Below are 14,389 nucleotides of genomic sequence, written 5' to 3'. Positions count from 1 at the left end.
TAAATTAAAAAACAAGACAAAAAAGATATGAAAAAAAGAAAGAAAAAAAGAAAAAAAATACTAGCATAATAACTTAGATACTTTTAGCTTTTCTCAAATTCTCTTTCAATTTTTCATCTTGTGAGGACAGCTGTCCGTGAACATTCAAAGAAATCTCAAGGATTCCTGTATGCGACTGCTAACGTTTTTCTTTACCACAAAATCTTTCATGTCCTTCCCAAATGTCCTTAACTTTTCAACGTTCAACCACGCGAGATATTTTTCGAAAAGCGATTCCAACTTTGAAGGACGTCGAGAGGATAAGTATTTTGTGGAGCAAGAGAACTTAGAAATTTTGTCCTCTATACGATCAATCAATCATTTTGATAGAAGATCGATCGATTCCACGTACAACTCTAACTTTTTTTTCTTCTATCTCCCTCTTTTCTAATCGAACTGGCAATAAAATGAAAAATGGGTGTATCTTAGAAAGAGAATTAATATTTCGTAATCTTTTAAAGAAGAGGATCGAGTACATGGAAATGATGAAATTCGAATAATACTAAAAGGAAAGTAATTACTTATGAGATTTTTCACAATTTTTATTGTATCTTTAAGTGAAAGAATTTTCGTAAAGGAATTTTTCAAATGATTAAAATCATTAGAGAAATCGTAGAGAATATTTTTTGTCTTTTTTCTTCTTTTTTTTTTTTTTTTTTCGTTAGAATCAAATTAAGAAAAATCTTTCAAAGTAATTGGGATTACTTAAAAATATTACAGAAAGAATTCTTTTCAAGGAGATTAGAACAATTGAATACAATTATTCTTTAAACTAATTAGAACAAATAATACGACTAAGAAAAAAAGGAAAAGAGAAAGAGAGAGAGAGAGAGAGAGAGAGAGAGAAAACCTTATAAAATGATTAGAACACAAAGATGGTTTCATCCGAATAAAGATTTGAAGTCACAGAGAATGTTTTAAGACTAATTAGAAAGGGAAGGAAAAAATGACGAAAAGGGTACTTCAAAGTGATTAGAATTACAAAAGGAATAGGAAATGGACATGTCTAAAGAGATTAGAGAAATAACGATTGATCAAAAGGATCTGGTTTAATACAGATACGCATTAGATTCACAGTCCTGCCATGTCCTACGTTGGATCAGCACAGGATAATGTTGAAGGATCTAACAATAGTCCCATATATATATATATATATATATATATATATATATATATATATATATATCTAACACTGTCGGAATTGTTAGGTATCTAGTAAAGTCTCCAGTTTCGAAGCTCGCCTGTATTGTTATATTAATTAAGGTTACGTTTGCAGCTGCATGCACGGCCCTCGACGTTGTTTCTCATCGATGTTTCTGTTAGGATAACTGTTCACGCAAGCTCCCGTCACATCTCTTCCTCAGTTCCAACGATAAATTTATCATGTTACACTTGGTCCTATGCACAATAACAGATTAGAGAATTTCTCTTTGTCGTATGACTCTCATATTGAATAGTCATTATTTCTAATCATTACTCCGATTTTCACCACGATAAAATTCATTAAATATTTATAACAATGTTAATTAATTGCATTAGTTGTTGATGAAAAAGAAAAAAAAAAAAAAAAAGAAAAGAAAAGGAATGTTTCTCGTACACGTCTTTTCTTTTCATTCGTTTTTCTTTTTTGTTCCTTTTCTTTTTTCCTACGTTTTTGTCCCTTCTTCTCTGTACAATATTATTTATATTAAGAGTATAAATACTTCTCAAAAAAAAAAAAAAAAAAAAAAAAAAAATAAAGAAAAAAGAATACTTTCCAATTGTCAATGGAGATTGAACGAGAAAAGATTCTTTTTCTTTTTAAATCAATCTTAGAAAGATAAGAGAAAGAGAAAAAAAGAAACATAGAAATAATACGCAATTCGTTATATAATAAAAAGAACATAATATATTAACGAATTACGAATAGTCAGTAGAGAAATTGAATGGGCTTATTCTCAATTTTCTTTATTTCCTTCCTTTTATTTTTACTAGAGCATTTTCGCTGATGAAAAGAGGGTACGTGCTTGAAGTGATAGCAGAAAGCTAAGCTTGAAGTTGGGTTTTCTTGGAGTATCGGCCGAAAAAACATAAGAGAGAGAGAGGGAGAGAGAGAGAGAGAGAAAGAAAGAGGGAGAGTGGAAAAAAAAAGAAAGCAGGAGAGGAAAGAAGAAGAAGAAGAAGAAGATAAAAAAGAAAAAAGATAAAGGACTATATATTATAGAAAGGTAGAGATGCTTGGTGGTAGGTGAATGCGATGCGCTCGTGCAGCATCTAGAAAGCGACGTTAGATAAAGGAGACACGAAGAGCACTTTCGGACTTTGGTGTAAGAGAGAAAGAAAGAAAAAGAGAAATAAAAAGAAAGAAAGAGAGAAAGAGAGAGAGAGAGGAAAAGAGAGAGAGAGAGAGAGAGAGAATCCTCTTAGTTTTCCACGTGGAACTCTTTTCATCCTTCCACCCAGACCGATATCCTATCGCTTGGACGTACATGACTTTTCATGGCTTTCTATCTGCCTTACGTGACAGGAAATGGTTCCTGCATTTCGAGATCAATCGACATATTTCCTTTGATTCGTCTTGGTTTACGACGTCAGTAAAAAAAAGAAAAAAAAAAAAAAAAAAAATAAAAATTAAAGGATCTTCGTCTTACGCCTTTGGAATTTGAAATTTTTGGACTTGGTAAAGGAAATACCTAGAAATAGTTTTTTTTTCTCCTCAATATAACGTTCGCTCCAAGTTCTAATTAAACTTTCTTTTCTGTCTTTCTTTTTTTTTCTTTTTTTTTTTTTATTGTTTTTACTTCTTTTAATTTTTGTCATTGAAAAATAATCTATCTAATTCTATTTTCTTCCTTTGCTTTAAATTTATATTAATCGCGTGTTAATGTAGTTTATACGAAAGTGGCCTAAGCAGTAAAATTTAGATAAATTCTATTTGTATTATCATAATGCTAATACTATTATAAGAAATTATAATGTATATATATATATATATTAATTATCAATCATATGTATATTAGTATCTAAATTATAGAGCAATTAATAATATTATAAATTATATATATATATATATATATATATATATATATATATATAAAAATATGTATTTGTAATTATCATATAAATTGAATCACATAATAATAATCATAGAGTTGATAAATAACCTTCAATATTATTTATGGTCTAGACAAATCTTATCGATTAAAAGTATGATCGTTTTAATATCCAATGTTGAGATTAGAATAAACACCTGACGTGACTAAAAATACGTATTAGCAATGTGCAAAATCAATTGAACAGTGAGAAAAAGAAGGAGAGTGAGAGTGAGAGGGGATGCCTTTTACTTGTCGGTAGGTACTTGTAATGCACGGTACTCGTTTATTTATACCTCTGGGTAGTTCTGTAAATGCACAAGGTTGAACTAGGTCGATTCGAGACCACTGCACTTGCTGTTGCACTAACGCAAACTCCTCTTCTCCCTTTTCCTCCCTCTTCCACCATCACGTCTCTCATTCTCTCTCTTTTTTCTTTTTTCTCTATTCGTAAAGAGCGTTAATGTATTCCCACGACTGGCAAGCAACGACTGCTCCATTTTTAATGAACGATTTAACAAATCAAGAAGCCTTCTATTTCTCCTCAAGATTTTATCTATCTTATGATTATTATCGTCAAATATTCTTTGCTCAGAAAATTTGATATCTGCTTTTTGTTATATATCTTTTTCTTTCTTTTTTTTTTTTTTTTTTTCATTTTTAATTTACGTTAACCATGTGCGCCATTCGATTATAGGGATAATCTAGTTCGTTAAAAATTTGAAAGTAGAAATTTTTCATTTTTCTTTATATCGTAGTTAACGTTAAATCATAAAGTTAATAATACGATAATATAAATAAATTTCCGAGTACTCTGTTTAAAAGAAAAATAAAATTTTTCTCTTCGAAGAGATATACGTTTATATCTGTTTATAGAAAAGTAAAAGAAAATTCGTTTTCATTCAATTCAAGAAAAGTTAGTATCAAGCGAAATTTATTTTAATATCTAATAAAAATAAAATTCTCGTATCTAATGGTAGTAAAAGATGTTAAAGATACAAATTCGTTTATTGTATATGAAGTTAATTTTACGAAAAGTCGTATTGCAAAGTTTACGTTTACGTTGTTTTCTCTACTTTGATTAAAGTTGTACACTGTGTATATGTGTATAATCAGGGTTATAGTCGTGTGTTCGTTAGTACGCACTTTATGTATAGAGGCCATTTTCATGAGGACAATGCAAGGCACATGGATAAACTTTGAATACACAAAGTAGTCACACGCATATGCATACGTACAAACATATACATAGTCCTGAGTAACACGCAATATCAGTGGTCGAGAAAGTCAAATGTATGTTTCGTATGTATTAGTTTACTATTGTTACATTCCCTTGTTTTCCTTCTACCTGTTGTTTCATATGTCATTCTTGTGGGGGAAAAATATCGCAAATTATACTTTCTTATTTGCAAGTCTTTTTCTTTCATATATCATCTATTCGAATATATTCTGACTTATTGGAAAATACTCTTTCAAAAACTATAACCATTCATTTCCATTCTCTTTAATTTTCTTCGTTCGTTACAGCTTATGATGGATTAAGAAGAATTTAGGTGCCTACGGTAACATCTTCACTGTATACACACGTGTATTAAGATTGCCTATCGTTAGGGGCACACCAATTTCAAAATTTATAACTTGATGAAATTGACATCTAATCGATCGATCGTTAACTTTTTTTTTTTTATTCTAAAAGATCGATTAAGAAATTGATTAGAAAAAAATCGATTAGAGATTACAAGAAATTTCGTTTCCTTTTTAAATTGTGTCATTTTAAATAACACGTTTGACAATATCTTTGGAAAATGAAAAATAAATTTATCGTTTATTTCTTTTTTTTTTTTCTTTTTTTTTTCTTTCTTTCCTTTTCTCATTGAATTACCAATAGACAATTTTTCACATGAAATGCTTCAAAAGATTTACCGGATAACGCACAAAGATTTATTATAAATATTATTTTATAACGGAAGGATTTTAAATGCTTTTCTAGTGAAATTAGAAGCGTTCCTTCGTTGGATCCTACCGGCTGTCTTTCACCATGAAAATTGGAATTTTCTATTCCGTTAGTCGAGCTAAAGCCAGTTGGAACTACCCCATTCGGACTTTTTATCTTCTTTATTCCTTTATCCTACCGGCTCACGGTTAATGTCTCTCGTTTGGTTGGACTTTTTATTGATATTGAACGCGTCGAGAAAAAAAAAACTGACTTAAATCTTCCTTTTCTTTAAAAGATATATCGTTGATCGAGAAAGATTTTTTTCTTTTCTTTGTTCTGTACGTACCATTCAAAATAGTTCGATAAAAAATTATTAGTTACTTCGTTTTTTCTTTTTTTCTTTTTTTTTTTTTCTTTAGAAAATATTGAAAATAATTTGTAAAACGAACAATACGAATTACGTAATGGTATATCCTCGAAATGATCAATACGATCGCTAACGAAAGATTTTAGAGATACTTCGATTTGAAAACAAAATTATACGAGGTTACTTTAGCGCGTTGTATTATGCATATATGTCAGATTCTTTTTGGTCTTATCGAAATCAATAAATCGACGATAACAGAAGTTCCTTGAATTCGGTTATACTCACTGAGGGAATATAAATTAGAAAATATTAAATGGTCTGGCCCGAATAATAAATCAAATAGAGTTACACGTTCGGATAAGTTTACGTTTTATCGGTAAATTTATCAAAATTTTTCCATTACCCCTTTCTTCTTTTCTTCTATTTCTTCATTTTTCTTCTTTTATTCTTTTCGTATATCAATTCAAAATTTATGGCAACTCGTAAACGTGAATGTGCGTACATCCCGTTTCCAATGAAAGTTTTTAATTTCTTTTTATCATGGATATATGAAAAAGAGACTATTTTAAAGTCGAATAATATCGAACTTTTCGATTCTTCATGGAAAAGAGAAATCCTCGGAAGTTAAGTCATTTGCTTTGGTATAAAAGTTTTTTTTTTCTTTTGTTTTTTTAAATAGTGCCTACACAACTAAATAAATATTCAAGAAAAATAAAGTCATTGTGTACATTTATTGCTTTTTCTTTTTAATAAATTAATATTCTATAATAATTAATTAAAAGCGATTATGAACGATATCACTGGCGATAAGGATTTTCATTATAAACTCAAAATTGTTTTCGTTTCGTTCGTACGTTCGGACGCTAACGAAATGTCTGCAAATTTGTCACGTTCATTATCGTAATTAATTAATGAATATCAAACAACGTCAATAACATTCGAATCATTCAATGACTATAGATAGATTCATCGGGTGACCTAGATTTCTTTCTTTCTTTTTTTTTCTTTTTTTTTTCATTACTACTATTTTTATTTTACTTTTCTTTCATTTTATATTATAAACTTTTACATACTTTACGTCTAATTATTATTTCATATTGTTTCTTTTTTTCTTTTTTTTTTTTTTTATATATATATCTAATTCTTTTTTATTAATATTTAAAAATTGATTTTCTTATTATATATTATTTATATCATACGAGCACATATTCCACGATATATTTTCACATCACGATCTCCATGTCATAGAGTACTTTTTCTGAAACTATCGGATGGACGTGGAAGAAAGAAGTTTATCTTCGTACATTTACCCTCTAACTTTTTATATCCCACTCGAAAAAGTCACACGTGTGACAAGAGTAACGTGAAATATCGTTTTTGATCGTATTATACGCATATACGCAAACACATCTATTTCTTGATATAATTCCATATCGTGGTATATGTGTATATACATACGTATGTATAACATATATATACATATATATATATACATGTACATATCGATTACATTGAAGGAATATAGCTCAACCGGCCCTATGATGCTATTTTCAAGGGACACTTTATCGAGGTTACGTAGAAACACGTAACCAAGCAAAGACCCGTGTCAAGTATGCCAATGTTTGAGGAAGTTGTCTGTAGTTCGATGGGCGGAGTGCAATAGCTAGTAACCAACGAAATTGCCAAACACGTTCTTTGAAAAATTTACAGTAAAAAAGTGTTCGCCAATCTGAAATTATTCAAATATTTCGAAAAGATATTATATCATTTTATTCAAAGTGTCATAATATTATTTATTTATTTATTTATTTATTTATTTATTTATTTATTTATTTATTTGTACTTTTATTTTTTTCTCGAGAGATAGAAACGCTCTTTTAGATTTTCGACTTTACTCTTTTTATAATGGACTAAAGTTAGTGCGCGATGCAAATATTGTTTGCCGATTAAATGACATTTCGATGTTTTACAAAAGTGAATAGAAAATAGTGTTGCAATTTGTGTCAGGGGTTGATTTTTCTACACGTGTTTACGTTGTTATTATTATTATTAGAAACATCGTATCATTTATTTTGCTTAACTTAAGTGTCGAGTACAGGCTGTTCTAAAATTTATCGTTTCTTTCGTACGAAGAAAAATTACGAAGTAATAAAATAGATATAATGTTCTTGACAAATAAGATATACTATCTTTAACAAATAATAATTTAATAAAAAGACATGAAGAAATTAAAAATGTTAGAAAATGTTTTAAGCAAAGTGATAAATTTTAGGATACTCTGTAGAACGACTCGAAGGTATAATGTTCCATTCCATGAACTTTCAAACGAAATATCGATTACTTAAGGGACATAGTACCTTGTACGTTCGCATTTAATTTTAAAGTTACTTGTTCACCATTTCTTCCTTTTTTTTTTTTTATATTCTATTCTTTCTCTATTAACTGTCATAATCAATCTTATTCAATTGAAATCTTTCTTTATAATCTGTGATTAGATTCGTCCGTTATTCCCGTTCGAAAGGACTATCAAATTTTCAATCGACAATGTAAATCAAAGAGAGAAGGATTGTTTGCATGCGAAATAGTAGTTACAAAGCAAAGCTTTGCGTGAAAATACGAGCAGCCTTGTAACGATCTTGGTAAAAGGATCTCTCATGGAAGCCATGATAATTTAATAATAAAGTTAACGTCGACATGCGAACAGTCTTGTAGATTTGTTTTCGGAAAGTTTCTTATTACTTGCATCCTGTTTGATTCTGTTATTTCCAATGTTACCTACAATAGATTATACGATGCAATTTAAGCGCCTATAGACTTCTTTATATGCCTACTTGTATGAGAATTTGCCTATCGCAAGGGGCATAGTCATTTTCAAAGTTATGATTTGGTGGAATTAAGATCTAATTATCTATCGTTAATTTCGAACATCAAAGATATAGTTTCTATTCCAATCATTATATTTCCTATTTTGTAAAATATCTTGGTGCCTGTATCTACGACTTCCTTAAGGACATACGTGTACGAAGGTTGCCTATGGCCAGGGGACATAATATTTCTAAATTTTATAATTGAATAATCGTCGATTTTAAAAACTACATCTATTCTGATCTCTAAATTTGTTCTCATATAATTAACGTAAATGAAATTAAATTAACAACTAGTTCGAGAAAACTATTTAAAAAAATCTATATATAAAGTAGTGCTATCCTTGAATAGGAATATTGCTTCTGAATAATACCGATATACAGAGAAATTCAATTTACGTTCGACCACAAGAGCGAATTCGATCAAATTCGGCTCGGGTGTAGAGCACGCGTATCAATTAAGTTTTGATTCGAATAGGATAGTTGTTTCTCAATTCTACGAACTGTTTCTTTCTATCTTTTTCTATATATATATAGAATTGTTATTTTTCGATTGTCTTTGCAGAAAAAAAAATTACAAAATGACTTTGATTAAGCTTATTATTATATTTTATATTTAAATCATTTTCACGTATGATTGATTATATCAGTTGTGTTTGAAAAAAAAAAAAAAAATTATATATATATATAGAGAGAGAGAGAGAGAGAGAGAGAAAATATATAATATATATATATATTTTTTTTGATATCTGATAGTGACGAATATCTGATTTCTACAATTTATACCTTTCGTTTAATGAAATGAATATTAATGTATTTGTTCTAATCTTACAATTAAATTCATTGAATTAATCTCTTACGTTTGTCATATAGGACGAACTCTATTCTATTTTCTATTGAATCTATTATTACGATCTAATTGAGATGAAAGATAAATTAATTGTAACAAAAAAAAAAAAAAAAAAAAAAGAAAAAGAAAAAAAAAAAAGAAAAAATTGATACAATAGATGAAAAATGTGAGATATTATAATTATTCATTTCTTTTATTCCTTTACGAACTTTATTATAACCTAAGGAAAAAATAAATATTCGATATAATGAATGAAGCATTTTGGTCTTAATAATAATTTTTTAAATGCAATTTACATTATATCCTAACGAGAGTGAATGAGAAAGCGAAAGAGAGAAAGACAGAGAGAGAAAAAAAATAAAAGCTAGAAAAAAAGGTAGAAAATTCGGTAGAACGATTTTACTTTAACAAGGGAGATGAAATAATATTCAACTATCTCTTTTGTTCCGTAAACGTTAGCAGTAAGAGGATGGGTGGGGGCGGGGGTGGTGGAGCATTGGGAAAAGAGAGAAAAATAGATTCAAAAAGAAGTGAAGACCGTGGATAATCTTATCAACATTTTTATTTTCGTGATGACGCGAGACAGGTGAAAATTGTGAAAGGAGGCATGACCATAAAGCGTTTTGTCATTCAGAGCATTGTAGAACGTAAAGAGGGAGGAAAGTTTAGGATTTTCCAACGAGGGATGATATCGTTCGTATAACGAAGCGTGTACGCAATCAACGTTGCTGCAGCACGTTATCAAAGCAAATTAGAGGATCCTAACGGAGTTTGCCTTTGTCTTTGAGAGATGCATGATTTATGATCTTCTCTCGTTGAATACTTGCAAGAGTTTCGTTAACGATAACGCTAACGTTCGCTATAGCAGATCTTATCAATCATAGTACACCAAGACATTTTTCATTTCTTTTCCTTTTCTTTTTTTCCTTTTTTTCGTTTTTTCTTTAAGATGAATATTACACGGAAAATATCGGTTTAAATATCGGAAAGACAAGGAGTAATCGATATCTATTTACTAGTTCAAATATATCAAACGCTAAGTCATTTTGAACGAAGAATTATTTTACTTGTAAATATAATGAACACTCTTGAAAATTGCGTAGTTTAATAATTTTGGTTACGTAGCTTAATCACTTTTAGAAGCAGAGTCAAATCGAGTATTCATTTAGAGTTATGTGTGTGTGTGTCCGCGTTGGATTTCAAACTTCGAGTAATTTTCTATCTAATATGGAATACGAGAGTAGTTTTGTGGTACATTAAAGGGAATTATTTATCTGTATGTACTTTAAATTGTGAAAAAAAGTATTATGTGAAAGAAGATAGAGAGATATATTATTTTATTATTTTCCGAATATTCGTTTGATCGTTTCATTTTGAATCAATCCGATTACTAAATTTTTTCTTTTTTATTATCCACCTTATCGATTGGTTGAGAATCGCTGATTTTTATAAATTAGAAAATAAATGAAAATTGAGAATTAAAGATCGATCGCGAGGTGGATAAAATCGACGCTGATTGAAATAATCGACGAAAACGTACGAGTGACCCACATTTTTATATTCGCACCGCGCTGTGTCGTGATATAAATCAAAAAAAAATAATATATATATATATATATATAAAATAAAAAAAAAAGAAAATAAAAACACAGAATGTGAAATGAATTTACGAGGATGGATCCCGGGCTTTCGTTCTCGCCACTTTAAAAAGACTCGTGCATCTAGCAATTCATCTTCGTAGCACGCTTCGTGCGTGTACTTTTAAAAATACATACTAACATCGGCAAAATGAAAGAAGAAAAGAGCTTGCAAGCTTGAATAACACGCTGCCTGCCTATTTTTCATCTCGTATGTGTTCCTTTTTACACTCTGTGGTAGAGTCTAAAAGACTCGCTTTGAACAACTTCTAAATTATGTGTTGGACACAAAAATTGTTTGTCTTTTATATCAAAGTTAGATATATTTAAATAAAACTTGTTCGAATAAACAACGTTGACTTATTAAAATTTTAGACGACATTCGATCGAAAAGAAAATTTATCGTAAATTATATCAAATTTAAGATTTATTTGAAACTTGATGTTCTTGAAAATTTTCGAAAAATATGACGGTCCATCAAAAAGAGAAAGATAAAGAAAGGAAAAGAAACAAGGTATCTTAAAATCTTCGAAATAATTATGTCAACAATAAAAATTAATTACGCTATGTAACGTTAAGATTGATTCAATCCAAAATTCTTCCGTACGACATTTTTGTAATTTAAAAGTTATTCTAAAAGTGAATCATTCTATAGATTCATCAACATGTCATTCATAACATTTCATTTATTTAACTATTTTTTTCTAAACTTAATTTTTCCTTTAGAGAAAGAAAAGGTGTGGATCTATTAATTGAGAAAAATTCTTGAAGCAAATTTAAAAGATCATTGCGGTAGAAAAAGAAACACGGACGGACATCGATCCTAATTACATTAATTTTGGAAAAAGGAATATAAATCTTGTGTTGGGGTTTTTCCGAGACGGAGAATTTTTTATTTATGAGACAAAGGATGAAAAAAAAAAAAAAAAGAAAGAAAGAAAGAATAAGTGAAGAAGTAAAAGAGCTCGAGTAAAGCTTATTGGGATTTTATGCAGGCAGCATTTTCGGCATCGTTAGAAATCTTGTCGAATGGCTTCTATGCTCGGCGATGCAAAAAAGGAACTCGAAACGGATGGTTCATGAATATTTCAGAGCTCTCTTCGCTCTTTCTGGAGAGAACGAGGTCGATATCAGCAACGAGGTCCTTCGAACTCGTCCTTCAAAAAATATCTCCAAATGGTCTAAATGCATATGTATATACATATATACATACTTATGTATATATATATATATATACTTATCGTATCGATCATCAGATACTTATTCCACGTTATGGGAAATTTTTATATTATTGTGCCCCTGACGATAGCCCACCCTTCGTACAAGTATGCAAAGGAGGACATCATTAATACAGGCGTCTGAATATTTTGCTATGTAAATAATATATGTATATCGAATCTCTTTTAAAGTACATGGATCTCATCGAATTGACATTATGCAAAGCATCGAAAAGATGTTTCCATTGATGGAACTATTTTGTTCGATATCCTATTACTACATCTGTTTTTTTTCATCATACATTTTCAAACATTCTCAGGAAAGGAATCTCGTGTTATCCGTTATCAGATAGGTCGAGGGGAGAAAGAAGGTATATCACGAACGGATCTTTTCTAATATCCATTGGAAGAATCGAGAAGCCTTATCGATCACGTTCTAGTCCTTGACAAATGATTTCACTTGGATGAGAATTTCAAGAAACAACAATCTCCTTTGTTAAGAGAGAAAATGAAGTAGTAGAAAACGATGAGAACGATGATCGAAGTGATTTCCTTGTTTTAACTAAACCACAAAGTATTCTTTTTTCTTTTCTTGAAAAAAAAAAAAAAAGAAAAAAAAGAAAAGATATTTTCACATACCTTGCGTCAATAAAGATGTATATTTGTGATCGATTATGTAAATTACATAAAATTAAAACAAAATCAATAATCTTCCACGTATTTTTCTCGTATCGTTCTAGTTATGGCATAATTAAAGACCATTTTCATAAACATAAACCCACTTAAACTCACAACGTATGAAAGTGATTTATATTTAGATATATGCATATGTATATACGAGTACAATTTAGGTCACATTCATAATCATCAGCTGATTTTAACTAATGATAATATTTCGTGAACCAGAAAGATCTAAAATATATATAAAAAGATATTGCATCAAAATGAGGAACTGCGGAAATAAAAAAAAAAGAAAAAAAAAAAAAAAGAAGAAGAAAACAGAAAAAAGAAAAAAGAAAGGCAAACGAAGGAAAATATGTTCTCAGGAGAAATGCAACTCCTTCAAACAGAATTATTGAATAGTGATATAAATTTTAATGAGCTTCCATTAGCTAATTTACAAGGGAAAACCTCATTGCTCGTTATTGGTCTTTCTCGATAGGATCGATGCTGTGTACATATATATATATATATACATGAGTATATATATATATATATATATATATATATATATATTATATATATATACATGTGTATGAGTATGTGTGGTGAGTACTTTCGATCACGTTTGAAATGGACGAAAAGGTCGATAGTGAGATTTGCTACTTCGTTCGTGAATGAAATATCGTATCTACCGTAGAAAAAGAAAAAGGAATAAAGTTAAAAAGAATGAAAATAATAAAAAAAAAAAAGAAGAAAAAAGAGTAAGGTCGAATGTATTAACGTCGATTTAAGAGCAAAAGCACTTAGGAAATGAAGGGCGTTGCAGTGGGCAAAAAATCGAGATGCTTGGTTTATCCATTTCGAAGTACGCTAAGGATGACGATAACCAGGAGAAACAAAACGAGAAGCTTTGAAATTATCGAGTATGATAAATAGAACATGTACAGTCTGTATAAGAAAATGTCAGTATATATATACATATATATATATATACATATATAATATATATATATATATATATATTTATATATACATATATATACATACATATATAATATATATATATATATTTTTTTTTTCAAACACAACTGATATAATCAATCATACGTGAAAATGATTTAAATATAAAATATAATAATAAGCTTAATCAAAGTCATTTTGTAATTTTTTTTTTTTCTGCAAAGACAATAGAAAAATAACAAAAAAAAGAAAAAGAAAAAGAAAATTCTATTTTCCATTTAATTATTAACAACCTACTTAAATACGTAAAAATTTAGAATTGCTCGTTATGTTTTTATATCAAGTTGTTCTTTTTTTTTTTTTTTTTTGAATCTCACTGTACGTATACAGTGTCTCCAGAGACTTTCTTTTTCTTGATATTCCCTATCTGACAAGAAATACGCTTCGATTCACACGAGACCGATACTTTTCAAGCTTTTTCAAACGCATTTTCCCGAGATACATATATGCATGTACGTACCCATTATTATATTTGTTGGCTCAAGCATCCGAGGTGTTTCCATGGTAACAGCTTTTCATATTCTTTTCATCCTCTCTTTCTAACTCATTGAAATTATCATTGAGATCGTAATTATATTAATAAAAAGAAAAAAAAAAAATATATATATATATATATATATATATAATCGTACGCGTTAATATATTCGACTCAATACGATTCACATTTCTCCTTTCTTCAATTATTCAAATGAAAATTGGATCAATGACTCGCAATTCTTTATAGT

The 14,389-nt window shown here is 29.2% G+C and overlaps 1 protein-coding gene across 3 annotated transcripts in view; it reads right to left on the bottom strand.

Annotated features, from left to right (window-relative positions):
- The window catches only part of igl (IQ calmodulin-binding domain containing protein igloo), a 57,312-nt gene that overhangs the window by 9,110 nt on the left and 33,813 nt on the right, over positions 1–14,389 (bottom strand). The window contains exon 4 of one of the 3 annotated variants that reach the window (XM_085661573.1): positions 6,924–7,142. The exons of the other annotated variants lie outside the window; for them this stretch is intronic. Coding sequence (XP_085517699.1) covers positions 7,077–7,142 — 66 coding nt within the window. The 3' untranslated portion in view covers positions 6,924–7,076. Of the gene's footprint in view, positions 1–6,923; positions 7,143–14,389 lie in introns of those variants that run through there. 3 annotated transcript variants of the gene reach the window in all.

The sequence above is a fragment of the Vespa mandarinia genome, chromosome 15 (genome assembly GCF_050613455.1).
Source record: "Vespa mandarinia isolate Hongniang chromosome 15, ASM5061345v1, whole genome shotgun sequence".
Taxonomy (NCBI): Eukaryota; Metazoa; Arthropoda; class Insecta; order Hymenoptera; family Vespidae; genus Vespa; species Vespa mandarinia.
The sequence above is the reverse complement of the archived record's forward strand: the minus strand, read 5'-3'. Positions and strand labels throughout refer to the sequence as shown.